General features: G+C 69.6%; 1 protein-coding gene across 1 annotated transcript in view; it reads right to left on the bottom strand.

The window, feature by feature from the left end:
* Nucleotides 1–23725, bottom strand: part of LOC149865256 (SCO-spondin-like) — a 61110-nt gene that overhangs the window by 11271 nt on the left and 26114 nt on the right. The window contains exons 32-87 of the mRNA XM_090048035.1: nucleotides 22847–22938; nucleotides 22314–22551; nucleotides 21918–22070; nucleotides 21564–21704; nucleotides 20797–20979; nucleotides 20573–20723; nucleotides 20222–20381; nucleotides 19928–19982; nucleotides 19612–19731; nucleotides 19290–19403; nucleotides 18619–18837; nucleotides 18143–18270; nucleotides 17209–17350; nucleotides 16872–17036; nucleotides 16273–16462; nucleotides 15943–15988; nucleotides 15564–15621; nucleotides 15308–15428; nucleotides 14798–15002; nucleotides 14452–14593; nucleotides 13791–14273; nucleotides 13351–13512; nucleotides 13080–13250; nucleotides 12819–12983; nucleotides 12431–12610; nucleotides 12106–12228; nucleotides 11690–11819; nucleotides 10408–10533; nucleotides 10077–10168; nucleotides 9636–9824; nucleotides 9251–9415; nucleotides 8881–9133; nucleotides 8611–8657; nucleotides 8240–8410; nucleotides 7947–8078; nucleotides 7526–7671; nucleotides 7275–7369; nucleotides 7142–7194; nucleotides 6575–6745; nucleotides 6267–6437; nucleotides 5965–6044; nucleotides 5668–5837; nucleotides 5416–5462; nucleotides 4996–5196; nucleotides 4663–4833; nucleotides 4248–4445; nucleotides 3598–3694; nucleotides 3200–3423; nucleotides 2692–2841; nucleotides 2449–2615; nucleotides 1905–2065; nucleotides 1382–1602; nucleotides 1242–1283; nucleotides 898–1065; nucleotides 389–598; nucleotides 84–251 (exon numbers count right to left, since the gene is read on the bottom strand). Coding sequence (XP_089904161.1) covers nucleotides 84–251; nucleotides 389–598; nucleotides 898–1065; nucleotides 1242–1283; nucleotides 1382–1602; nucleotides 1905–2065; nucleotides 2449–2615; nucleotides 2692–2841; nucleotides 3200–3423; nucleotides 3598–3694; nucleotides 4248–4445; nucleotides 4663–4833; nucleotides 4996–5196; nucleotides 5416–5462; nucleotides 5668–5837; nucleotides 5965–6044; nucleotides 6267–6437; nucleotides 6575–6745; nucleotides 7142–7194; nucleotides 7275–7369; nucleotides 7526–7671; nucleotides 7947–8078; nucleotides 8240–8410; nucleotides 8611–8657; nucleotides 8881–9133; nucleotides 9251–9415; nucleotides 9636–9824; nucleotides 10077–10168; nucleotides 10408–10533; nucleotides 11690–11819; nucleotides 12106–12228; nucleotides 12431–12610; nucleotides 12819–12983; nucleotides 13080–13250; nucleotides 13351–13512; nucleotides 13791–14273; nucleotides 14452–14593; nucleotides 14798–15002; nucleotides 15308–15428; nucleotides 15564–15621; nucleotides 15943–15988; nucleotides 16273–16462; nucleotides 16872–17036; nucleotides 17209–17350; nucleotides 18143–18270; nucleotides 18619–18837; nucleotides 19290–19403; nucleotides 19612–19731; nucleotides 19928–19982; nucleotides 20222–20381; nucleotides 20573–20723; nucleotides 20797–20979; nucleotides 21564–21704; nucleotides 21918–22070; nucleotides 22314–22551; nucleotides 22847–22938 — 8523 coding nt within the window. The remainder of the gene's footprint in view (nucleotides 1–83; nucleotides 252–388; nucleotides 599–897; nucleotides 1066–1241; nucleotides 1284–1381; nucleotides 1603–1904; nucleotides 2066–2448; nucleotides 2616–2691; nucleotides 2842–3199; nucleotides 3424–3597; nucleotides 3695–4247; nucleotides 4446–4662; nucleotides 4834–4995; nucleotides 5197–5415; nucleotides 5463–5667; nucleotides 5838–5964; nucleotides 6045–6266; nucleotides 6438–6574; nucleotides 6746–7141; nucleotides 7195–7274; nucleotides 7370–7525; nucleotides 7672–7946; nucleotides 8079–8239; nucleotides 8411–8610; nucleotides 8658–8880; nucleotides 9134–9250; nucleotides 9416–9635; nucleotides 9825–10076; nucleotides 10169–10407; nucleotides 10534–11689; nucleotides 11820–12105; nucleotides 12229–12430; nucleotides 12611–12818; nucleotides 12984–13079; nucleotides 13251–13350; nucleotides 13513–13790; nucleotides 14274–14451; nucleotides 14594–14797; nucleotides 15003–15307; nucleotides 15429–15563; nucleotides 15622–15942; nucleotides 15989–16272; nucleotides 16463–16871; nucleotides 17037–17208; nucleotides 17351–18142; nucleotides 18271–18618; nucleotides 18838–19289; nucleotides 19404–19611; nucleotides 19732–19927; nucleotides 19983–20221; nucleotides 20382–20572; nucleotides 20724–20796; nucleotides 20980–21563; nucleotides 21705–21917; nucleotides 22071–22313; nucleotides 22552–22846; nucleotides 22939–23725) is intronic.

Here is a 23725-nt window from a genome sequence, read left to right as displayed (position 1 = left end):
CCTGCACTGCATCCCGGGGGCCCCTCCAGCACACCCTGGAGATGGGGTCCCAGGCTCCTGCCCACGACCCCCGCGCTCCCTACCGCAAGGCCGTGGGTTGCAGACACGGACGTGGTGCTTCTCCCCGGGGCAGCGGCGCCCGCCGTTCTTGGGTGGGGGGTGGGTGCAGGTGCGGCTGCGCACGGAGCGGCCCCCGCCGCAGGTGCGGTCACACCACGACCACGGGCTCCACCTGGACCAGGCCCCGTCCACTGTGGGGAAGAAGAGCCGTCACCCCCCAGCCCAGCTCCGGGCACCTCCAGGAGCTCGTCCAAAACCGGGCCCGGCACGGCTGCAGGCAGGGAGAGGAGCGGAGGGCCAGACCCAGGCTCGCCGTGAGCCCCCCTACCTCTGCAGGCCTGCAGGTTGCAGAAGCGGCGCTCGGCGTGGGCGCTGAGGATGCCCTCGCACCAGTGCCCGCCGGGGCCAGGCGGGGTGTAGGCACGTAGGCGTTGCTGCTGCCCCACGCCACAGCTGCGCGAGCACGGGCTCCAGGGGCCCCAGCCCGTCCAGCTGCAGTTCATGCCCTCACACTCCTCGCCCAGGCACGGGGGCACGTCTGTGGGGTGCAGCGGGGCCCAGTGAGCAGCCGTGCATGGGCTGGGGGGTGCTGCAACACCCAGGGACTGCATCCACCCCTGCTCCCCACGTGCAGCCACCCTGGACCCCTCCGAGGGACGGTGCCTGCTGCCCCGTGTGCGGGGGTCTTTTGTGCCCGAGCCTCGGGGCAGCTCGACGGGCCTGCCCTGAGCCGACTAGGACCTGGGGCTGTGAGCGGGCAGAGCCCGGTGCGCCAGCTGAGCTCAGCCGGCTCATGTCGCAGGTGAGCCGCACCCCAGGCCTCTCAGCCCCCCAGACCTGTGCACTGGGGCAGGTTGCAGGCCCGCTCCTGGAAGGCCTCCCCCGTGCAGTTGGCTCCCGCCGCGCAGAACCGGGTCCGGGTCTTCAGGGCCGGGAGCTCGGGGTCGGTGCAGGTCCGGGAGCAGGGCGTCCAGGACGACCAGGGGCTGAAGCCCCCCTCGGGCCCTGCGGCACGGGGACACAGGGCAGCACAGGGTGACCTCGAAGGTCTGGAGGCCACCAGCGCACACCTTGCGGGGGGAGGAGCATTCTGGGGAAACTGAGGCTCGGAGACAAGGAGGGGTGCATCCCAGCCAAGCAAGGGGTATTCACGGCCCCCCGCTCCCAGCGTGGCCCTGTACCTGGGACACGGGGCACCGGCTCCTTCGTGGGACCTTCCACTGCTGAGGGGGGAGAAGAGAGAACAGGGGTCACCGTGCCCCAACCCCAGCACCCGCCCGGCTCCCCGGACACCCTCCTGCGGCCCCCGGCGCCGGCTCACCGGCACAGTCGGGCGTCTGGCAGTACTTGGTGTCCGTCCGGGGCCCGGCGCAGTCCCTGCCCCCGTGGGCGGGCGCGGGGCGCGTGCAGCTCCGTGCCCGCGTCATGTTTCCCAGCCCGCCGCACGTGCGGGAGCAGGAGGTCCAGGGGCTCCAGGCGCCGAAGCCCCCGTCCAGCGGGCACGGGGCGAAGGAGCAGTTGAGCTGCCCATGCTGGCAGGTGCTGGGAGGCGAGAAAGGGCCCCAGCGTCACGGGGAGACGGCGATGCCTGGGGGTGACTGGCGTGTGGCTCTGAGCTCGGGCACGGGGGTTGTCCGGGGTGTTTTGGACGGGCCTGGCCCTGTCGTAGGCCGGGTTTGGACTGGATGCAACCCCGCAGCTCCCTCCCAGCTTGACATCTCTGTGCCGCTGTGGTTTTACGTCCCGGATCCACGCGCCGATCCAGAGCGGAGCCGCGCCAGCACGTGGGCGCAGGGCCCACGACCGCCCCATCCTCCCGTGGCTCCCAGTGTCCGGCAACTCACCAGCTGCTACAGCCGGAGCGGAGGCCGCTGCGGTGCGGCACCTCCTGGCCAGGCACGAGGGGGCGGCCCTGGGCGGTCACAGTGGTCAGCGAGGCCCCAGGGGCCGCGGAGACGTTCTGCAGCGCCCACAGGATGTCCTCGGTCAGCACGCAGGGGCACTCCTGCCGGGGGGGGCGGATGGCACAGCTCTGGGGAAACCCCTTGCCATGCAATGTGGGGGTGCAAACAGGCAGGGACCAGCCCTCCAACCCCTGAACCTCCCAAGCATTGGTGTTTCTGCACGGCCGCGGCCTGACGCACGTGCTGGTTACGCTCACGTCCAGCTTTGCAACGTTCACGAGAAGAAACCGGCGCGTCGCTTTTTATGCCGAGGCCTCGTCTAACTCAGCAAGCCCCCTTAGCCCCAGCCGCGCGTAGAGGGGCTCCCTTCCTGAACCCCCATGCGCAGGAGAGGATGCAAACGCAAGAGTCCCGGGGCAAGATGTGGTGGTCCCTCCCCTCCCCTCCCCTCCCGCCCCCGGGGTGCCCTAGGCTGGGGGCTGACCTGGAGGCAGGCGCCGCGGTGCTGCAGGGTGCCGGCGGGGCAGTGGCAGCCCTCCTCGCAGCCGTCTGAGAAGCAGTCCATCTGTCCGGCCAGGTGGGCGCAGCTGTAGGGGCAGCCCTCCTCCTGCAGGCACTCGCGGTACAGCCGCCCCGCCGGGCAGCCCACCTCTGGGGGGGGCCGAGAGGGCGCTCAGAGCCCGCTCCCCTGGGCAGGGGAAGCAGGGGAGGGCGGGGGGCCACTCACCGAGGCAGACTTGGGTGTTGCAGGTCTTGCTCTGCGCAGACAGGCCCTGGCAGCCGGGGCGGAGGCACTCCCGGGTGCGGATCTGCTCCCCGCCGCCACACGTGACGCTGCATGCGCCCCACGGGGACCACGCGCTCCATGGTGCCTCCTCTGGGACATGCAAAGCGGGGGCGGGATGGTAAGATGAGGCTCCCCAGGATGACCCGCTGCCCCGAGACCATCCCAGCTCTGCCCCCTGGCCCCTTGCACAGCCCTCCCAGCCTCAGTTTCCCCCTTTCCCTGGGTGCTGCCCGCTGAGATGGGAACGTCTCTGGCACACGCGGCCTCTTACACACGTGCAGCTCCAAGCGCTCTAGGCCGGTGCAGCGACCCGAGCTAAACGTGCCCGGTGCGACGGGGCTCCCTATTTTGCATCCTACCACAGATGTGGCTTGACCCCCTGCAGACCCCCCACCCCTCGCCCTGCAGCTCTCATCCATGCTCAGCCCCGTGCCCTTTGCCCCGTCACCTTCGCAGGGCAGCTGTCCCCGGCAGGCTCTCTGCTGCTGGCTGCCCCCGGCGCAGCCCCGGCCCCCGCGCTGGGGCGCGGGGTTGTCGCAGGCTCGGACGCGGACCTGGGCGCCCTCCCGGCAGCGGTGGGAGCAGGGCGACCACGGCCCCCAGGCGCCCCAGCGCCCGTCCAGCGGGCAGGCAGGGTCGGCGCGGCACCACAGGTGCCCGTCCTCGCACGTGCTGCGGGGGGGCGGGGGGGCTCGTTATCCCACGCTGCCTGCATCCGGCAGCCGCCCCCCGAGTCCACAGGGATGTGCTGGGAGCTGGCCGCCCCCCCGCCCAGCCACAGCCCCTGGGGCACCTGCCTCGCTACTGCCCCCTCGGGTCAGGGCTCAGCTGCCCCCCAGCACTCACCAGTTCTGGCAGGGCCCGTGCACCGTCTCCCCGGGCTGCACGTATTCCCAGGGGGCAGGGCCGGCCCAGCCTGGCAAGGTCCGGTCTTCGGGGGTCCCTGTGGGTGCGGACACGGGAGACGTCATCCCAGTGCCCCTTCCTCCGCCGGCCCCCATAGCTGCTGCACCCCAGGCACGGGGCGAAGTGCAAGCCGGACCTCTGCTTGCAACCCAACAGCGTCTCGCCGCGCCGTCCCCCTACCCCACTTGTCTCAGGTTGGGGGCTTGGACCCCGCTGCTCCCTTCCTGCCAGGCCAGGGCTGGCGCAGGACCCCCTAACCCTGCCTCCAGGATCAGCGTCACAACGACGCAGAGCTGGCAGGGAGCTGCGGGGTCACGTCCAGTCCACGCCCCGTCCAAACCAGCCCAGACAAAACTCGTGTCCGGCCTCGGAGCCGCGCAACAGTCACCCCAGGTATACCCCCGCCCCTGCCCTGCCCCCCGGAAAGCAAAGGGGCCGCAGCCGCCAACATCCTGCTGCTGCAAAGCGGGGCTTGGATGCTTCAGAGACGCCGGGCCCAAGCCATGCCCCTGCTGCGGAGGAAAGGGAAACCCCCCAGTCTGGACCCCCGGGCCTCCGACCCCTGCTGCCCCGGGCCCGGGGCCACTCACCCCCCGAGCCGCTCTGGTACTTGCAGCGGCACTGCCCCGGGCTCACGCAGGCCCCGTCCTGCAGCAGCCGCCCCTCGGGACAGCCGCAGGCGGGCTGGCACCGCGCGCTCTCCAGGCAGCCGGCGTCGGCCTGCAGGTCCTCGCAGGAGCGGGGACACGGCTTCCCGCAGGAGAAGGGCACTTGCCCCCCGCCGCAGCCTGAGGGAGGGCATGGGGGTCAGCGCCCAGCGGGGCAGGTGGATGCGGGTACCCGCGGCGTGCTGCCGCAGGGCCCGCAGGGGCGAGGCTTCATCGCAGCGTCCCACGGCCCCGGGCTGAGCCGGGAGACCGGCCCGGCTGTCGCTGGTGCCAGGGCAGAGACCGGGGCCTGGGATGGGGGAGCAGATCGGTCCCCGTGGGCCAGCCGACGTCTCACCTTCGCAGGCGGTGGCCCCGTCGTGGCACGGCCGGCTCTGCCAGGCCTCCCCGGGGCACAGCTTGCCCCCGAAGCGGGCAGGGGGGCTGCTGCAATCCCGGCCGCGCGTCGACTCCCCGCCGCAGGCGTCGCAGGGCGACCAGGGGCCCCAGGAGCTCCAGCCGCCATCCACTGCCAGCAGGACAAGGCGTGAGACCCAGAGCCGCCCCGGCCGCCCCTCCTTGCTCAGCTGGGGCCTCGGGGGGGGGCAGGGGGGGACACGGGTCTCCGCCCCATGCCCCGGGTACCCCCGGGGTCCCATGCAGCCAGGGCCCTGGGGAGGGGGGCCGGCACCTGGGCAGAAGGTGGCAGAGGGGCAGTCCTGGCGCTGCAGCTGGACGCCGGCGTCCCCGTGGCGCTCCTGGTCCCCGGCGCAGTCGGAGCCGCCGTGCTGGGGCTGGGGGCAGGCGCAGGCGCGGTACCGCGTCGTGGCCTCGCTGCCGCACGTCCTCGAGCAGGGGGTCCAGGGGGACCAGTCGCACCAGGCGCCGGGCACTGGGGGACGGAGAGCCGGGCAGGGGTTGGCATGGGCCACCCCAGGGACCCTCCGTCCCCCGCAGCCTATCCGTGGGGGGGCGCCGACTCCCCACACTCTCCCCTGGAGCCCCCCCAGGCCCCCTCCTGCCTCCAGGATCCCCCCAGCCCATCTCCCCACCACTTGCAGGGCACCTCATCCCCCGCCCCTGCGGTAGCGAGACCCTCCTGGCTCCTCACCTGGGCAGGGCAGGCTGGTGCAGAGCATCTTCCCCCCGGTGCAGGTGCTGGGGCAGGGAGGCGAGGGCAGTGAGGCCAGGGGTGCGGGCCCAGCCGCGGCATGGAGCCAGCACCCCTGGTTCTACGAGGCCGGCTGAGCTGCAGCCCGGGGGCATCTCCAGAGCGCGACCCGGGGTTTGGGACAGGAAGCAAAGCACCAGGGCATGCTAAAGGTGGTCTCCAGGCTCCCTTACCCCTGCCCCAGCCCCTCACCAGTGATTGCAGCCATCGCCCCGGGGCACGGTCTGGCCGGGCAGGTGCCGGCGGCCGCTGAGCAGGTCCAGGCAGGTGCAGTCCCGCGGGTCGACGCAGGCCGTGCCGTTCTCGCTCAGCACCTGCCCGTGGGTGCAGTAGCAGCCGGGCTCGCAGCTCCAGACGCAGTGCTGGGCACACGGGGCACGGTCAGGAGGGGACCGGGCTCCCAGGCCGCAGCACCCCCGACGCGCTGGGGGATCACGGCGTCCAGAGCGGGGGAGGCAGCGGTGTGGGGTGCCACCCTGGGGCTCTTACCGAGATGTCGTCGCAGGAACGGGGGCAGGAGGGGCCGCAGCGGCTGTACACGGAGCCCTCCACAACTGCGCACTCCAGCGCTGCGGGTGCGGGGAGGCAGGGTGTGAGGGCGGGGCCCACGGCACCCCGGGGACTCCCACCCCACAGCCCTCTGCCCGGCTGGGGGTGACTCCTCCAGCCCACTTGCAAGGGTGGAAGAGCAGAGCATCCTTTTCTGGCACCCCCGCCCTGCCCTGCTGGATGCCCCCATTGCAACCCCGCACCCCCCCAGCATCACCACCCGCCAGCCCAGCCCCACTCACCGGGGCAGTCGTGGGGGTGGCAGGCCTCCACCTGGGTGGGGGTCCCCTCGCAGTAGTCGCCCTGGCCCTGGGGCGGAGGGTTGTCGCAGCCGCGGGTCCGGGTCCTCAGGCCCCCGCCACAGCTCCGGGTGCACTCGCCCCAGGGGCTCCAGGCACCCCAGCCCCCAATCCCTGGCATAGGCACTGCCGTCAGCCCCTGCGCGCAGAGCGGGGGGTGCGTGCCCCTGGTGGGGGGCCTCCCCCCGCCAACCCCAGCCATGCAGAGAGGACCCAGAGACCACCCCCCCAGCTCAGCCCGGGGCACTCACGGGAGCAGGGCTGGCGGTGGCAGGGCTGCACCTCGCCCTCGGGGCCCGGGCAGGGCAGCCCGGTGCCGGCAGGCGTGGGGTCCGTGCAGAAGCGGTACCGGTTCTGGAGGCCCAGCCCGCAGGAGGCCGAGCACTCGCTCCAGGGCGTCCACTCCGACCAGCTGCCGTTCGCTGGGGGGAAGCGGGGGCACCACTGCAGGGAGGCTGGCAGCTCCCTGCACCCCAGGGACCAGAGAGGGTCTTCCCAGACCCGTCCCAGGCTGCAACGCTCCCCCGCAGGGAGAGCCCGGGGGTGGGGGCCTGGGTGCCTCTGGTCCCTGCCTGGGGGGGAGTGCTGGCGGGTCATGGGTGCTGAGTTCAGGGAGTAGAGCCGGGCTAGGGCCGTGGGGTGGTAGGGGCTGCCTGGTGACCCAGGGCAGGCCAGGAGCAGGGTGGGCACAAGTGGGACAGAGTCTTTGGGTCCCCATGAGCGAGGGGGTCCAGGCAGTGGGACCATCTGCTTCTGGGGGCACCAGATTGGGGGGCACCCACTTTCCCTGGGCTCCAAGATGCCCCGCTCTGCCTTACCGTGCCCGCAGGGCCCGCGGGAGCAGTTGGAGACGCGGCCGGACACGCAGGAGCTGGGGGAGGGACAGAGCAGGGGTCAGCCCTGGAGGACACGGGACAGGGGTGTGGGGAGCCGCGGGCAGGGCGCACTGACCAGCTCTCACAGCCCCTGGTCACGGTGTCGCCGGGGCGGTACAGCACGCCGGCCTCGGTGCACGGGCACTCGGACGCCGCCACGCATGCGTTGTCCTGCGGGCACACGGCACGTTGGACATCCCAGCCCCCCACGCGTCTTCGCTGGGACCCCAGACCGGGCGGCGGGACCCCGCGGGGGCAGCAGGCGGGGCAGGGCCTCTCTTCCACCTGCTGCCCCCACGGCCACATCCAGCACGGCCCCTTACTCACCAGCAGGACGGCACCGGGGGGGCAGTAGCAGCTGGCGCGGCAAGTCCCGTTGGCCGGGAACGCCGCGCTCAGCTCCGCGCACGAGGCCGGCACGTCGCCGCACTCCTGCCAGACCTTCCCGTCCGGGCAGACGCCGGGCGTCTCGCCTGGCGTGGGGTGAAAGCGGGGAGATGGGAGAGGGCACGAGCAAGCGTCTTGGCGGGGCTGGCAAGTGCCCCAAGCTGGCAAGGCCCTCGCGGTGCCGGCCGTGCATGGGACACTGGGGCCAGAGGCGAAAGGGGGGTGTCCTGGCTGCATTTCTCCGATGGCCAAGGAGGGGGCATGAGCCGGAGGAGATGGGCATGGAGCTGGGAGGAGGCTCCGGAGCTGGGTTTGGTGGAGCCAGGGGCTCAGACAGACAGACAGACAGACAGGGCCTCACCGGCACAGGGCTGGAGGTTGCAGGTGGCAAACTCGACCCGGTGGAGGGTGGCGCTGGCCCGCGTGCGGTTGTGGTAGCCGCCCCCGCAGGGCACCGAGCACTCGGACCAGGGGCCCCACTCCGCCCCCACATCTGCGCAGAATGGGCACCGCTCAGGCATGCCGGGACCAGGCAGGTCCCACCACGCCTCTCGGGGTCCGCACCCACCCCCCAGGACCCCCGACCCCACAGACCGCCTGTGCCCCCCGGCCGGAGCAGGGGGGTCTCCCTGGCAGCTGCGCTGGCTCACGCACCCTTGCAGGGCTGCAGGCTGCAGAAGGTGACCTCCACGCTGGGGCCCGGACACTCGCGGCCCCCAAAGGCGGCGGGCGGCTGGGAGGCAGCGCGGTACCGCCGCTGCGTGCCCACGTTGCAGCTACGGCTGCAGGAGCTCCACGCCGTCCAGCTGCTCCAACCGCAGTCCACTGCAAGGGGGCAATGGCATTAGGGACCCACCCCTGGGGATCCCTGGGGACCCTGAGGGACCAGACTGCACCACGTGGCAGCTGGGGCTGGCCTGGACCCAGCGCCCTGGCATTGCACCTTCCTGTCCCCACCCAGCCCTGAGCACCCGCCTTGGAGAGCGCCGTAGCCTGGCCAGGGCAGGGCCAGGGCTGGATGTTACCTGGACAAGGCTCCGTGCCGCACACCATCTCCCCAGAGATGCAGGTGCTGTGGAGGAGACAGAGCCGGTCAGCTGACCCCAGCAGCTGCAGAGGTCTGGGATCAGCCCCACGCCCCACAGCCATCAAAAATTGCCAACAACACATCAGGGATGAGGAAGGCGGAAATCGCGAACAAGACAGAAAGTCTCACGATGCCCCTTTATCAACCCATGGCGCATTCGTGCCTCGAATCCAGCCCCAGCCAGGGTCCCCGGGCCACCGGCACCTACCAGTTGTTGCAGGCGTCGAGTGGGGCAGTGGTGCCAGGTGGGTAGAGCAGGCCCTGGTGGTGGCAGGGGCAGGCGGTGGGTGGCACGCAGGTGTCGTTGAGCAGCCGGAGCCCGGCAGGGCAGTAGCAGCCGTCGTAGCAATGCGCGGCACACTCCACACCGACGTCCTGGTCCAGGCAGAGCCGCGGGCAAGCGCCGCCGTGCTCTTGGCACTCCTCGGCCGTGCGGTACACCATGTTTTCCGGGCACAGCACTGTGGGCAGGGGGGGCATGGGCACTCGCTCCATCGTGCCCCAGAGGCCTGCCCCTCCCTAGGGCATCTCCCAGCCACGGGGGTGAACGTGCCCTCTGCCCAGCCCCATCCCCGTACCCTTGCAGGGCTGCGTGTTGCAGTCGCGGGTCTGGACCAGGGGCCCCGAGCACTCGGGCCCGCCGTAGGCCGGGTTGGAGCAGGTCCGGTTGCGGGTCTGGACGCCGGAGTCGCAGGCGGCTGAGCAGGCGGACCAGGCCGTCCACGGGGTCCAGACGCCCTCCACTGCCGGGGAGAGCCAGCAGCACGAGGGGTGAGAGGTTGGAAGGTCCCCAGCCTCCGCAGTGTTGGGGTGAAGGGGGCAGGATGGAGCCAGGACCCCCCAGCCAGGGTGGAGCACCACTACCCAGGAGCACGTCCCATCCTTGGGGCCACGCTGCCACGCCAGCGACCCCTCCCGTCCTCCCCTGGGTCTCGGTGCCTTCCTGCCCCCAGCGGCACTCACCGGGGCAGGGCGGCGTGTCACACGGCTCCTCCTGCACGGACGGCCCCTGGCAGCTGCCCCCTGCGCTGAGCTCCCCGGTGCCGTTGCAGTGGCGGAAGCGCTTCCGCACCCCGACTCGGTCCACGTCGTAGAAGCAGGTCTTGGAGCAGGGCGACCACGGGGTCCAGGCGCTCCAGGGCCCGGGCGGCTCTGGGAGCATCATGAGGGAGGGAGAGGGTCAGTGCTGGTGCCAGGGGACACAGCTGCACCACGCACGCAAGGGGGTGGGAGGCAGCAGGCCCCCTAGGACCGGCTGGGGTGGAGGGTGCTGGGGGCTGCACTGAAGCAGGGCCGCCTGGACTGCTGGGTCCCCCCCGGGTGCGCTATCGCCCCCACTGCTGACAGCTGACCTGGTGTCGCCACCCCCCGGCCGGCACGCAGCCCCCAGCAACACGTACGTACCAGCGGGGCAGGGCGTGTGGCACTCCCGCACCTCCTGGGCGTCCCCATCGCAGGGGGCCCCGCCGTTTGCTGCAGCGGGGTTGGAGGGCGACCTGTGGGGAGGAGGGGGTCAGTAGCACCCTCCTGCTGACCCTGTTCCCCTCCTCCACCCCGGTGGCAGTGGGACGTGGGGGCAGCTCCGAGCTCCCCCCGGCCAGCACGGCTCCATCTCTTCCCTAGGGCTCCCCGAGCCACGGAGAACCGTCACCTGATGTCCCAGGGGGGATGCTGGCTCTGCTCCCCACCCACCGCGAGAGTCCCCAGGGCCCGGAGCTGCGTCCCCCGGGCACACCTGAACCTCTCCTGCATGCCGACGCCACAGCTGCGGTCGCAGGGCGTCCAGGCCGACCAGGCCGACCAGCCGCAGGGCACGGGGCAGGGCACGGAGTCGCACGTGACCACGCCGTCCAGGCACACGCTGCAGAGGACACAGATGGGGTTAGGGGGAGAAGGGCAAAGGCAACCTGGGTCAGGGGTCAGAGCAGAGCGGGGCTTTGGCAGTGGCATGGGGCAGGTGGGGGCACGGGAACATGCCTGCCCCGGGCAGCACCAGCACAGGTATAGCTTTGTCTCACCCAGAGAAGCAATAGCTCTGTGCACAGCCACCAGACACCCAGCAATAGCAACAGGTCATTGCCCAGACACCCATAGCCCCCAAACTCGCCCCACGTGAAGCCGGGAGACGAGGGCTGGCAGTGTCCTGCCACGGCCAGGGGGGCTCAGAGATGCTCCAGAGACCCCAGGCCGAGGCCGCGCCCCTTCCCACCAGCTGAACCTGCTCAGCCCCTCCAGTCTCTCCTCCTAGGACTTGCCTTCCAAGCTCTGGATCATATTTATCGCTGCTTCTGGACCCTCTCTCACTTCTCACCCCCACTCCCTCCCTTCCAGGCTTGGGGGTGCCTGGCTCCTGCTAAGCCTGTGCCCAAGAGGCAAAGAGCTCCGCGAGATGCCGTATGGGGTGTGGGGTCAGCACAGCCGGGGGTGCCCCCCACCAGGGGGTCCTCCACCCTGGCCTGAGGGGGCTTTCAGGGCACTAGCAGTGCGGTGAGCATGCACACGGCAGGGCAGGGAGCGCCCAGTGACCACACCTCAGCCAGGCCACCCAGGGAGCGGGACTGGGCAGCCCTGTGCTGTGAGTGGGCAGGGGCGGGCAGTGCAGGCATGTGCAGTGTGCAGTGTGGCAGGGGCATCGTGGCAGGAGACAATGTGCAGTGGGGCAGGGGACAGTGTCAGCAGGGTATAACGCACAGGGTGCCGTGTGGCCAGGTGCTCTGCAGATATGCTGCAGTGTGCAGTAGGGCAGGGGGCAGCGGGGCAAGGTGCAATGGGCAGCAGGGCTGAGTGCAGTGCCAACAGGTTGCAGTGTGCAGTAGGGCAATGTGCAGTGTGACTGGGGAACGGTGCCAGCAGGGTACAATGCACAGCATGCAGCGGAGCTGGGGGCATCACACACGGCGGGCAGTGTGCAGCAAGCAGCATGTGCAGTAGGGCCAGGTGCAGTGGGCAGGGGACAACGCGCAGGGTGCAGTGAGGCCAGGTGCAGTGGGCAGGAGCCGAGCCCTGTGGTGCCTCACCACTGGCTGCAGTTGTCACGCAGAAACATCTCCCCGGGACGGCGCGGCTCGGGGCCCACGTGGCAGTGGCACTGGCTGACATTCACGCAGCCGCCGTCCTGCAGGAAGAGCCCGGGGGGGCACCGGCAGCCTGCCGAGGCCCACGAGACACAGTGAGCACCCACCCGCCGGGCCTGGCGCAGCGGGGTGGGCTCCTGCAGGTGCAGGCACGGGAGAAACCCCGCAGACCCCAGGGCAGGGACAAGGGGGACTGGTGCCACGCAGGGCACCTCCAGCACAGCCTGTGCCCAGGGGGACACCCCCACGTCTGCTCCCGCCAAGGGGGAGGGAGAGGATGCATCGAACAGTGGGGGGACACCTGAGTTCTTGCTCCCCCGAACAACCCGGCCTGGCCCGCGGGCCCCAGTGCCGCTCACCCTCCACGCAGGGGCTCTGGCAGCTCCGCTGGGCGCCCAGGTCGCGGCAGGCCTGGGGGCACGGCGCCACGAGGCCCCTCTCGCAGTCCGTGGCCTGCACGTACACCATCTCCGGGCCGCAGTCTACGGGCAGGAGCGGGGCCGGGGGCCAGCAGGTGAGGCGGAGACACCCTAGCTGTGCCCCCTTGCTACCCCCGGCCCCCCTGCAGCTCTCCCCTCCTGGCACTCAGCACCCCCTGCCCAGTGCCCCCAGCCCCATCCCCGTCCATCCCCTACCTCGGTCACGCCTGTGCCCCCACCCCGACCCTTTCCCCGGGGCTCTCACCGCGGGCGTCCCCGCAGGGCTGCAGGTTGCAGGGCTCTGTCTGCACGGCGTCGCCGGGGCAAGCCTGGCCCCCGTTCTTGGGCGGGGGGTCGGCGCAGCCGCGCGCGCGGCTCCGCACCCCGCCCCGGCACTCCGCGTCGCAGTCCGACCACTCGCCCCACGCGGCCCAGGCACCGTGCACTGCAGCCCCCCCGGGAGAGAGGTGCCATGGGGCCGGCGGCTGGGGACCAGCTTCCCCGGCCCCCGCCCCGACCACCAGGCTGGCCTGGCCCCTGTGACCCACTCCCCACTGATCCAGCTGGGACCCGTGGGAGCCGGGACGCTGCGGGGAGGTCCGCGACGGTATCAGGGAGACGACAGGGGGCTGCAGCATGCCGGGGGGGGGAACCTGGGCAGGCGCGGAGGAAGCAGGAGCGACTGTCGAACTCGTTGCGCTCGCACTGGCCGCCGGGCAGGGCACGGCGCAGCAGGTCCCGGCGCCGGAAGGTCACCCCCAGCCCGCACGACCGGCTGCACTCGCTCCAGCCGCTCCAGGGAGACAGGATGCAGTCGACTGGGTGGGGGGAGAGAGACGGGGGTGTCAGGCAGGACGTGCCCCCGGAGAGGCGGGGGTAGGCGTGGCTGCCCGCCCCCCCGGGGCCGCCCATACCGCAGCTGCTCTCGTCGGAGCCGTCGGCGCAGTCGTGGTGCAGGTCGCAGCGCTTGTCCGGGGGCAAGCACTCCCCACTGCCGCAGGGGAACTGCTTGGGGGAGCAGGCGCCGGGGCGGCCGTCGGGCACCGGCAGGGTGACGGGGGGCACAGTGAAGGGCGCTGGGCCGCCTGCAAGGGGAGAGAGGGTCGATACCGGTAGGGGGGCCCCGACAGCCACTCTGCACCCCCGGCGAGAGCAAATCAGACTGCAGCACCCCCCCGGACTCACCGCACTGCCACTCATCGGAGCCGTCCAGGCAGTCCTCGCGCCCGTCGCACACGGCGCCCGCATCCACGCAGCCCAGCACCTCGCAGGAGAACTGCCCCTGGGTGCACAGCAGCCGGGGCAGCGGGGGCCCTGCCACGGTGGAGGACACGCGGCACTGGGTCACTGCAGAAAACGCTGGGGGCTGGGGTCTCTAAGCAGCTGCCCCTCTCCCCCCTCGCCTACCCCTGGACCCATAGGCATGGGCCTGCTCCTCTGGCCCCATGCAAGGGGACAGCATCGCTCAGCTGCCGATGACCCCAAGGCAGCGGCTGCAGGTGCAAGGGGGGCAGCCGGCGCTGCAGGCTGTTTCGGATGGGGGGGCTTTGAGGGGCAGTGGTGGGGACCCCCCGGCCCTGGCCAGCTCCCCGCCAGACTGGGCGCTAATCCACGCCCCTGCTTACCTGGGAGGGTGGTGGCCAGCCCAGGCCAGCCGGGGACGGAGGACCCCGTGAGCATCCCAGGCATCCCGCGGTCTCCAGCTGACACCGTCACCGCAGCCATGGCTGGCGGGGTGGTTCCCGGCCGGCGCGGCGTCCCAGGAGAGGTCGCCTGTGCCCAGGGCAGCCCGGGGGTCCCTGGGGCCCCCGTGGTGGGCACGGGGGTGCTCAGCCCGGGCACGACAGCTGTGGGGGGCTCCGTCGCACCGGGGCTGATGCTGGCAAGCGCGGGGGCTCCTGTGTGCTCAGGCTTCTCCCGCAGCCCCGGAGTCCCGGCTGCTGTCCCCGGCAAGGGGCTCTGGACGGTTGCACCTCCTGTGGGCATCGGCTTGCCCGTGGACTCGGCCTGGCTGCTCTCGCTGGCTACGCTGGGCATCCTAGCCGGAGTCCCCGCGGGCTCTGAGGCAGCGGAGGGGCTGGCGGGTCCGGTCCCCGGGGGAGCAGCACCTGCAAGGGGAAGGAGGAGGATGGGCTCAGGCAGGCAGTCCCGGTGCCGGGTCCCCCGGGCTCCCGTCCTGCCTGCTGCACCCGTGGCCCAGGCCTGCACGCTGGTCCCCGCTGCCCTGCGCTGACCCTGCCTGCACGCAGGATCCCAGCCTGCCCTGCCCCAGGGAGCGGCCCTTACCCCAGGGGCAACCCTGCAGCTCCAGGCGCAGGTCGATGTCGCGGTGAAACGCCACGGGCACGAGGCGCAGGGAGCGGGTCAGGATGGCTGGGCTCAGCTCCTGCCGCACAGGGGTGCTGCTGTCCGCGTTGCCCTCCAGCACCTAGGAACGGGGAAGGCGTTCGGGTTGCCTCGGAGCTAGAGCAGAGGTTAGGGGAGACCTTGGCCCTGCTTAGGAGGGGGCTGTGTGGGGCCGGCTTTCGGGGTGAGGTGGGACAGGATCAGGGCCCCGCAGGAGAGGAGGATCAGGGCCCAAGAATCACACCAGGAGCCTCGTGGAGGAGGGTGAGGGCTGCCTATTGGGTACCTGTGCCGGGCCGCCGCGGGGGGCGTAGTCGCGGTAGTGCGCGCCGTCGTAGCTGTAGGCCAGGCGGTAGCGGGTGACAAACCCCCCCGAGCGTGTCCCGCCCTGCGTGACCACGGCGCTCACGAAGGTGGGCTGCAGCAGGTCCACCTGGAAGTAGGGGCTGGGGTCGTCCGGCAGCGGGCTCCAGCCCAGCTCCATGTTGGGCCTGGAGGGGAGCAAGTGCTCGGGGACCCCCTGCCTGCAGCCAGTCCCCCACGGGGCTGGCACAGACCCCCTGGGCACCCCCAGCCCCATGGCAGGGTGCCACATCTGCTCCCCCAGGCATTGCCCCCCGCCCCTCTGGGGCCAGGGGGGTGCTGCTTGGCTGCCCAGTGCTCCTGGCTCTCCTGCAGCCCTGGGCTGAGCCGGCCCCACTCTCCACCCCGGAGGAGGTGACCGGGGCTTTTGCGGGGCCATGCCCCGGCCGGTCACCCCGTGGCAGTTCAGGGGGGGCGGAGGTAAGAGGCATACATATTGGGCATGCTGTTGAGACGCCCAGCGCCTGGGGGGTTGCCTTCCCGGTGGGAGGAGGCGCTCAGCTGCTGGTCCCGGATCCGGCCGTCGCCCAGCCCCAGCGGCTCGGTGCAAGGACCTGCAGGGACATGGGGCGGCTCAGGCCAGGCCCGGGGCTCTTCATGCCCCGCACGGCCTCCCCGCCGGAGCCTGTCCCCCCGCTGCCTCTGCCCTCCAGCTGCGAGAGCCGGTGGGTGGCCCAGGTGGGACGCACCTGCGGGGGTGGGCAGGATGCCGTCGGGGAAGGGCCAGCCGTCTGTCCACACCAGCACCTGGAGAGGAGCGAGAGCAGAGTCACTGACCGGCCATCGGCTGCACCGTGCCCGTCTGGCAGTCTGTCCTGCCCGGCACCGCTCTGGCAGAAAGGGGCTGGATCCAGAGGACACCTGGTCATCTCCAAGCTCGTGGACAGAGTCTGACCCCCACCTCCCCCCACCCGCCGCCCCGCACTCCACGGCAGCCTCTCCATCTCCCCGAGCTCCTCTCCCCCAGCCCCTCCACCGAGGCCCCCTCTCCGTGCCGGCGCGGCGGGGCCCCGTCTGCAACAGGGCAGCAGCACAGCTCTCCTTCCTGCTGGCTCCGGGGTCGCTCACCTCCTTGGGCGTGCTCCAGACACGGGGTGTCCCGGGGGTGGAGGGGCTGCGGGGAGTGGGGCACGGGGTTAGTACAGGGGTGCACCAGAAAGCCGGCTCCCCGGGGGTACGGCCCCCAGTCGGACCCAGGGGACCTCCAGGGCCGACGTCTCACAGAGGCCAGCACCCGGCAGAGCGAGCAGGAGGCAGCAATGGGTGCGAGCATCTAGGGCTAGGCCGAGCCTGGGAACAGGCTGAACCTCATGAGATCCCCACGGCCTCCTGCACCACAAATGCTGCCCCCCCCGCCCCCCACAATGCCAATGCCCCCCTGCTGTGGGTGCCCGGTACCTTGTAGTGCCTGCAGGAGGCGCTGTGCTCCCACGCGGGGCGACGCAGCCGGCCTCGTCGGTGCCATCCAGGCAGTCGGCAATGCCGTCGCACCTCCGGGCCGCGTCCACGCAGCCGCCGGTCCCCGCGCAGGGGAAGTGGGACAGCGGGCACGGCCATGGGGTTGAGGGCGCCAGCGATGGGGCAGTCCCTGCGGGGCAAAGAGGAGGGCACGGTTGAGGTGTGGGGCAGAGACGGCCCATGCTGGCAACACTGGGCTCGGCGTCGAGTGGGTCCCTGGAGGGGAAGGGGGCAAAGCAAGTGCCACCAACCACCCCTGCTTTCTTTGCAAGGCAACACCCAGGATCACAGAGCCACGGAGCTGGCAGGGAGCTGCAGGGCCGCATCCAGTACAACCCACGCCTGAGGCAGGATCAGCCCTGTCCGACCCAGCCCAGACACACCCCGTGCACTACACGACGCAGTCACCCCCACCGCAGCCCCAGGCATCGCCCCCAGCCCGCCCCGGAAAGCAGCGGGGCCGCAGCACCGATGTCCTGCTCCTATTAAAGATTGCAAATAGACGCTGCGGAGCCCCGAGACGCCCCGGGCCCGCTCACCGCAGCGCAGCTCGTCTGAGAGGTCTCCGCAGTCGTCGACCCCGTTGCAGACAGCACCGTGGGGGCCGGCGGGGACGCAGCGCCCGTTGCGGCACTGGAACTGGCCAGCGCGGCAGGGCCGGCGGGCAGGCAGCGTGCTGGGGGCTCCAGGCAGCGCGGGGGGCACTGGGGCAGAGAAGGGGGAAGTGTGGGGGTCCGAGGGGAGAGGCTGTGGCTGAGCAGCCCCCCCCAGTGCCGAGGTAACGGGCCCTCTGCGGCTGTCCTGGGACGGCCGAGGGACGGCTCCTTTTGGCATTGCCAAGCACCCCACGGCAAGCGCACCGGCCAAGCAGGCTACCTCTCTCACAGCCCAGCAGCTCAGCGCGCAGGAAGATGCCATTGTGGAAGTCCTGGGGCAGGATGCGGACGTGCCGCGCCCGCACCAGGCGCTGGAAAGTTCGCACCACGGGGGTTGCATCGTCAAAGTTGCCCTGGAAGAGCTGCCAAAAGCGGTGCTAGATTACGACATGCTGAGGCCCTAAACTACGTCCAGTTTAAGAGGTCCCATCTAATAAAAATAATCCATGAAATCCACGAAAATGGATTTTCATGACATTTTAAGATGAATTATTGCTATTTCTGCACAAATTTATGAACTCAATATGAATAATAACCGTGGAGCCATATATATGAATATTTTTGTCATATTAGAATGAAAATGTCCAGGGGTTTTTTTCGTACTTAGAGGCCCTTCGTACTGAGAGGCCCTAGGCTTAAGCCTAAATCCAACACTGGCCAGGAGGGTGCCAGGGCCGTTCAGCACTGGGCGGCACAGGTGTACGCGCATGCATGCAAACACATACCTGCACACACCTGTGCACATGTCTAAAAACACACACACATCCAAATGTGCACAAATGCAAACACGTGTGCAAACACACACGGGTGCAAACACACACAAGCATGCATGCATACACACCCGTGTACAGACACTAGGTCACACGTTTAACCACATGTGCAAATTGTACATGGACAGAGAACCGTGCACGTACACACACACAAGCACACACACATGCAAGCATATGTGAACCCATGTACATAAACACACGCGCACATCCTCCCATATGTGTGTGCACACATGCTGCGCTGATTCAGGGAGTCCCTGTCTGCACGTGTGGGCTCTGGTCAGGGTTACAGGACTGTGGTATCATGGCAGTCTCCCTGCTGTGGTGGGCTCTGCCGTGTGGGGTGGATGCACCAGGTCCCCGGCCGCTGACGTGTCGTGCACGTACCTTGGGCTCCAGCTGCGCATCTGGGAAGGCCTCGCGGTAGTCATGCCATCTCACCCCGTCCATGCTAAATTGCAGGAGGAAGCTGGTGACGTAGGCATCTGAGGAGCCTGCGCCCTGCACCACCACCCCTGGGAGAGAAGAGCAGAGCAAAGCAGAGATCAGGCAGCGCCACAGGGCCCCCTCTGCCCCCCACCCGTGGGGCGCTGCCCTGCCTGGGAGACTGTCCACACACACTGGGCCCCTCTGGCTTCCTCATGTGTCCACCCTGCTGTGCAGAGACCCCCGTCCTGGCCCTGGAGGCAGCATGAGCGGAGGCCACCGGGTCTGGGATGCAGGGGTGGGCCTGGGGGCAGCCGGATCTCAGCCCCCCAGGGTACCTGGCACCATGCACAGGCCTGGGAGATCCAGGCACCATCCCACCGGCCCTGCCCTGGGGGTGTGGGTGCCCTGCAAGCTGTGTAGGACCAGGCGCCTACCGGTGAGGTTCTTGGGCTCCAGAAGGTCCACCTGCAAGTAAGGGGGGTTGGAGAGGAGCTCGGGGTACACGTCCGCTTGGGGCCCCCAGCCCTGCAGGTCCAGCCCCGGCAGCGCCTGGTTGAGGCGCGCAGCATGTGCGGCGTTCTCGGGCTGCTGGGACGAGGCGGAGAAGCTGCTGTCTGGCAAGGAGGCCAGGCCCAGGGGGCCGTAGCAGCGGTCTGCGGGGAGAGGAGGGTCAGAGGGGCTCTGAGGCAAGCCAGGGGTGCGGCAGGCTGCGAGGAGGGAGCCGGCGCGGCCACCGATGCCCAGGGCTGGAACCAGAGCAGCTGCCCCTCACCTCACGCCCCACATGCACACACTCATAAATACTTATATACACTTACACTCATGCAGATACACACACATGCCCACAACACATGCCTACAAACACAGATACACACATGTGCAAATACAGCCCCCCCAGACATACACATGCATGCCTACACATGCTCACACAGATATACATACCTGCATATATATGACCCCCCCACACACGTGCACATACATACCTACATATAGAGATGCACACACACGCACATACATGCCGGCACACCCACCCACCCACACATGCACATACACGATACATGCCTGGGTGCATGCACACACACCCCCACACGCAGTTTTTCATTACTCTCATCCCCTTGCAGCACCTCCCCGCGTGGCTGGGATGGGCCCCGCCAAGGCTTTCGGGGACGCTGGGCCGTGCCGCCCTCCAGCTGAGGCCACAGTTGCACTCTCCTCGGACCTGTGGCCCACAGACAACCAGAGACACTGACCACATCCCTCCTGTCTGTCTGTCCGGGGCTGCCCGTCCTATTCCTGGGGCAGAGACCCCTCGCATGCAGGGCCTGGTGCCGCCCCAGAGGCAGCCACAGGAGAGACCCCAGCCGATGCAGCCCGTGCCCCCCAGCACTGCCCGAGTCCCCGCTGCAGGGAAGGGTCCCGGGGCTCACCTCCGAGAGGCGGCAGTGGGAAGGTGAAGAGTGGCGGGCTGGTGGGGGCACCGGGGCCGGCCGCGCTGGTCCCCGGGGGCTCGGCTGTCGGCACGGCTGGCGTCGCGGTCCTGTTCTCACCTGGGCCCGGAGGAGGCAGGTGAGGGGTGGCTCTGCCTTGCTCTTTGCACCAGGGAGGGGGTGGGACGGGGATGGGACCGGGACCAGGACCGGGGAGGCTCCCACAGGCAAGGGATGGGGACAGCCCTTCGGCACAGAGGGCACCGGCCCCCAAAGAGCCCCAGAGCAGGGCCAGAGACCCCAGCCCAGGACTCACCAGCCTCCGCGCAGTAGCAGCAGGCCTCCCCCGTGCCCTCCACCAGCACCCGGCCCTGCCGAAGAGAGAGCTGCTGTCACCCCAGAGAGGCCAGCTAGGGCCAGGGGCCAGGGGCCAACCCCAGGGTCCTGAGCCGGGTCCTGGCTCTGCAGGCGCCAAGTCAGCCTGCCCTGCAGGCAGCGTCCGGCCAGAGCGTGCGAGGGGCTAAGAGCGGATGCCCCGGGCCTGAGAGGAGCCGATGCAGCGTGGGAGGGTCCCGCAGCCCCTCTGAACCCCCCCGGCCACCCCGCTCACCTCAGGGCAGGCCACGGTGCTGTAGGGGCAGTACTGGGAGCACTGCACTGTCAGGTTGGGCAGGCACTGGCACACCTGGCACTGCCCCGAGCGCCAGCGGTCGCCGACGGCGTGGGGCCGCCCGTGATGCTCGCACTCCTCGCACGGCTCCGTCTGGCACCTGTGCGTGGAGGGCACGCCGTGAGGGCAGGCACCTCTGGCCCCTGACACCGACCGCAGCCCAGCCCCCGGTCCACTCCACCAGCCCGACCCACTGAAGCAGAGAGGGGCTGCGGACACGATGCTAAGGCCCCGCCTGCAGAGACCCCCGGTGCTCTTGGCAAATACGTGGCTTGGCCCGTGCGGCGTCACCTGCGGGCCTTGCGATAGATGCCGCGGCACTGGCGCCCGTTGCCGTGCTTGCTGGGGTTGTTGGGGCTGCGGAAGGACCACTGGATGCTCTGCACGCCGCACGGCCCCAGACACTCGCCCCACGGCGACCAGGCCGACCAGCCGCAGTTCACTAGGGCCAGAGAGGCAGGTGAGAGAGGCCCGTGGCCTGCCGCCCGCGCCCCGCCGCCCCTCGCGGCGCCTACCTGTGCACTCGGGGTTCTGGCGGCAGCGCCGGGGCTGCCCGTCCTGGCAGGTGCAGATGCGGCAGTTGACCTTGACCAGCTGCCCAGGCCAGTAGCGCACCCCCTCCACCTCGCAGGGGCACTCCCGCGGCCGCACGCACCGCCGCTCCCCAGCCAGCACCAGCCCATCCGGGCACCAGCAGCCTGCGGGGCAACCGGGGGGGTCACGCGTCGCCTGCCCTGGGAGGTGGGGAGGCTCCACAGCAGTGAAACCCACCCCGCCGCAGCTGCAGCCTCCCACCCATGCAGTGGCCCGCAGGCCACGGCACAGCGCAGACCCACGGGGGAGCAGCAGGGGCTGGGACCCGACAAATGCAGGGCGCTTCGAGCAACCTTGCCCCTGGATGCTCCTCCCCAGTGCAAGGTCTTGTCCTAAGTGCCTCCACCTTGCAGACACCCTCCACCACATTCAGGCTGGGGACATGGCAGGGTTTTGCTGAGGCCAACAAGAAAGCACCAAGTCTGGTGCCCGACTAGTCGCATGCAGCCCATCCTCCCAGGTATGGTGCTGCTGCATGGCCACAGCCTCATCTGCACGCTTGTTATGCTCGGGTTCAGCTTTCCAGTCAGCGATGCTCTTGAGAAGAGCCAGGCACGGGCTCTTCATTCCAGGTCCCTGACTCCGCAAGCCCCCTTTGCCCCCAGCTGGGCATGGAGGACTTCCCCCCACCCAGGAGGAGGTCTTCTGCGGGGGACGGCCCTGCTCCCCAGCCCCGGCGTGTCCATACCTGGGCTGCAGGGCCGGTCTCTGCGGCACTTCACCTTGCTGGACAGGTCGGTGCAGGAAGCGGGGCAGGGCGCGCACCTGCGGCTCACAAGGTCCCCGGGGCAGGCGGTGACATTGAGGCAGCCCTCCAGCTGGCAGGGCTCTGCAGAGATGGTAGAAAGGGGTTACCTAGCTGGGGGGCTTCCCCATGGAGCCTGGGAACCGGCTGCAGCGCCGCGGGTCACAGGAGGGTGTAGAGATGCCCAGCCAGCATCGCCAGGGGACCAGCGAAGGCCCTGCACCGGTGCCAGTCAGCTGCCTCCCCCCTTGGCCTGGGCTGCAGGCAGGGGGCCTTGCTTTGGCCCCAGGGACTCACGGATCTCCAGGGTGCTGGGCGAGTCCCCGGGCAGTTCGATGCATGGCCGGCCCCCGTTCTGGGGAGGGACACACTCCCGGCGCCGCACCACCACCCCGCGGCAGTCCTGGGTGCAGTTGGCCCACGTTGCCCACTCACTCCAGGCTCCGTCCACTGTGGGAAAACAAATGGCATGAGTTCTCCTGGCCTCGGGATCCCCTCCTGCCTGCTGCGGAGGGCTGCCACGATGCCCCTTGCTCCCCACGACCCCCCTTAGCCGACATGGGGGCAGGCACAAGTCCTCCCTTGCTTCTGCAGTCCCATGGATCCTGCGCACACCCAGCTGTGCTCACCCTGGGCCCAATGCAACCCCCACCCTGTGAGGGCTGGCACCCGCTCTGCCCAGCCAGGACGCACCAGGGCAGGCCACGGCAAAGCACTGCTGGGCCTGCGTCTCCTCGCCGTGGCAGTGGCGCAACACGTGGTCAGCCCGGCGGGTGCAGGCACGGCGACGGACCTGCAGCCCCGTCCCGCAGGACCGGCTGCAGGTGCTCCACGGTGCCCAGGCACTCCAGAGCCCGCAGTCCCGCTCGTCCGAGGGCAGCCAGCCCGAGGTCGCGCTCCCATCCGTGCAGTCCGCCAGCCCATTGCACACCTGTGGGGGAGGCAGGTGAGCCCATGGTGCAGACCAGTGGGGCAGGGTAGTAAAATCAGGGCACTTCCTGGAGCTGAGGATACTGTCCTGGGCATGATGGAAGTGATGGGGACCCTGGGGCACTGCTAGCAAGGGGCTCCCCTGCTCTGGGCTATTAACCCTGTGGTCCTTGCTCCTGGCTTGCTGCTGGAGGGACAGCACAGCGTGGGGGTGGAGTTGGGCTGTGGTGGGGAACGAGGGAGCAAAGCACCCAGTGCCCACCTGGCTGGGGTCCCAGCCCCTGCCCTGGCCATACCTGCTTGAAGGTGATGCACTTGCCATTGCCGCAGGAGTACTCAGCACAGGGGCCCACGGTCCGGTTCTGGTCAGCCGGCAGGACACGACTCTCTGCAGACAGAGGGAGGGAGGGAAGGAGATGCCAGCTGCCCAGATGCTCCCCACCTGCACCCCGTGTCGAACTGCTGGGTCAGGGTATAGTGGCAGGGCAGGAAGCCAGTAGAGGAGGTCACTGCAGCCCAGCTCCAGCACTCTCCAGCTGCAGAAAGGCTGGATCGGGGGGAATCCAAGGAGTCGTCCAGGTTGACCCCCAGCCCTGAGGCAGGAGGAGTAACCTAGAGTGCTCCTGAGAGAGGCCTGGCCTGTTCTTAGCCTGGGGCAGGCCGGGTGTCCCACTGCCTTGTGCACAGGAGGCTTGTCCCAACTTCCCATCTAGGTCATCTGTGCCATAGATAAAACCAATTCCTTCTCTTGTCCCACGGACAAGGGAACAACTGATGGCTCTCTCTGTGGAAGGCTGCTAGCACACCATCTTCAGCCTAGCAAGGCCTGCTCCCCTATCCCTCCTCTGTGGGCCCTGCTTTCTACACCGTTCTTTCTCCCTGCTGCTCCTCTCTGTTCGTCTAGGGGTGAACTTACACCTTACGTCTAGACCACGCTCAGGGCAGTTACGTTAATGAGCTTAATAGATGCTCACATCTTGTGCTCAGTGCCCTTCAAGCATCCCAAAGCACTGCCGCTTCAGGCAAGGGTGAACTCTGACCGTGATACCCAGCTCGAGTTAGGGTAACTTCAGTCTGCTCCACAGAGATAGAATGAGCAATCTGCAGTCCTCCCGCATCCCAGCAGGCACTGCTTCCATCAGTCCTTGCCCCAAAGCAGGCACAGAGTCCAGGTG

The sequence above is a fragment of the Crocodylus siamensis genome, chromosome 5, assembly GCF_052110815.1.
Source record: "Crocodylus siamensis isolate JL-2025a chromosome 5, ASM5211081v1, whole genome shotgun sequence".
In the NCBI taxonomy this organism is placed as follows: domain Eukaryota; kingdom Metazoa; phylum Chordata; order Crocodylia; family Crocodylidae; genus Crocodylus; species Crocodylus siamensis.
The sequence above is the reverse complement of the archived record's forward strand: the minus strand, read 5'-3'. Positions and strand labels throughout refer to the sequence as shown.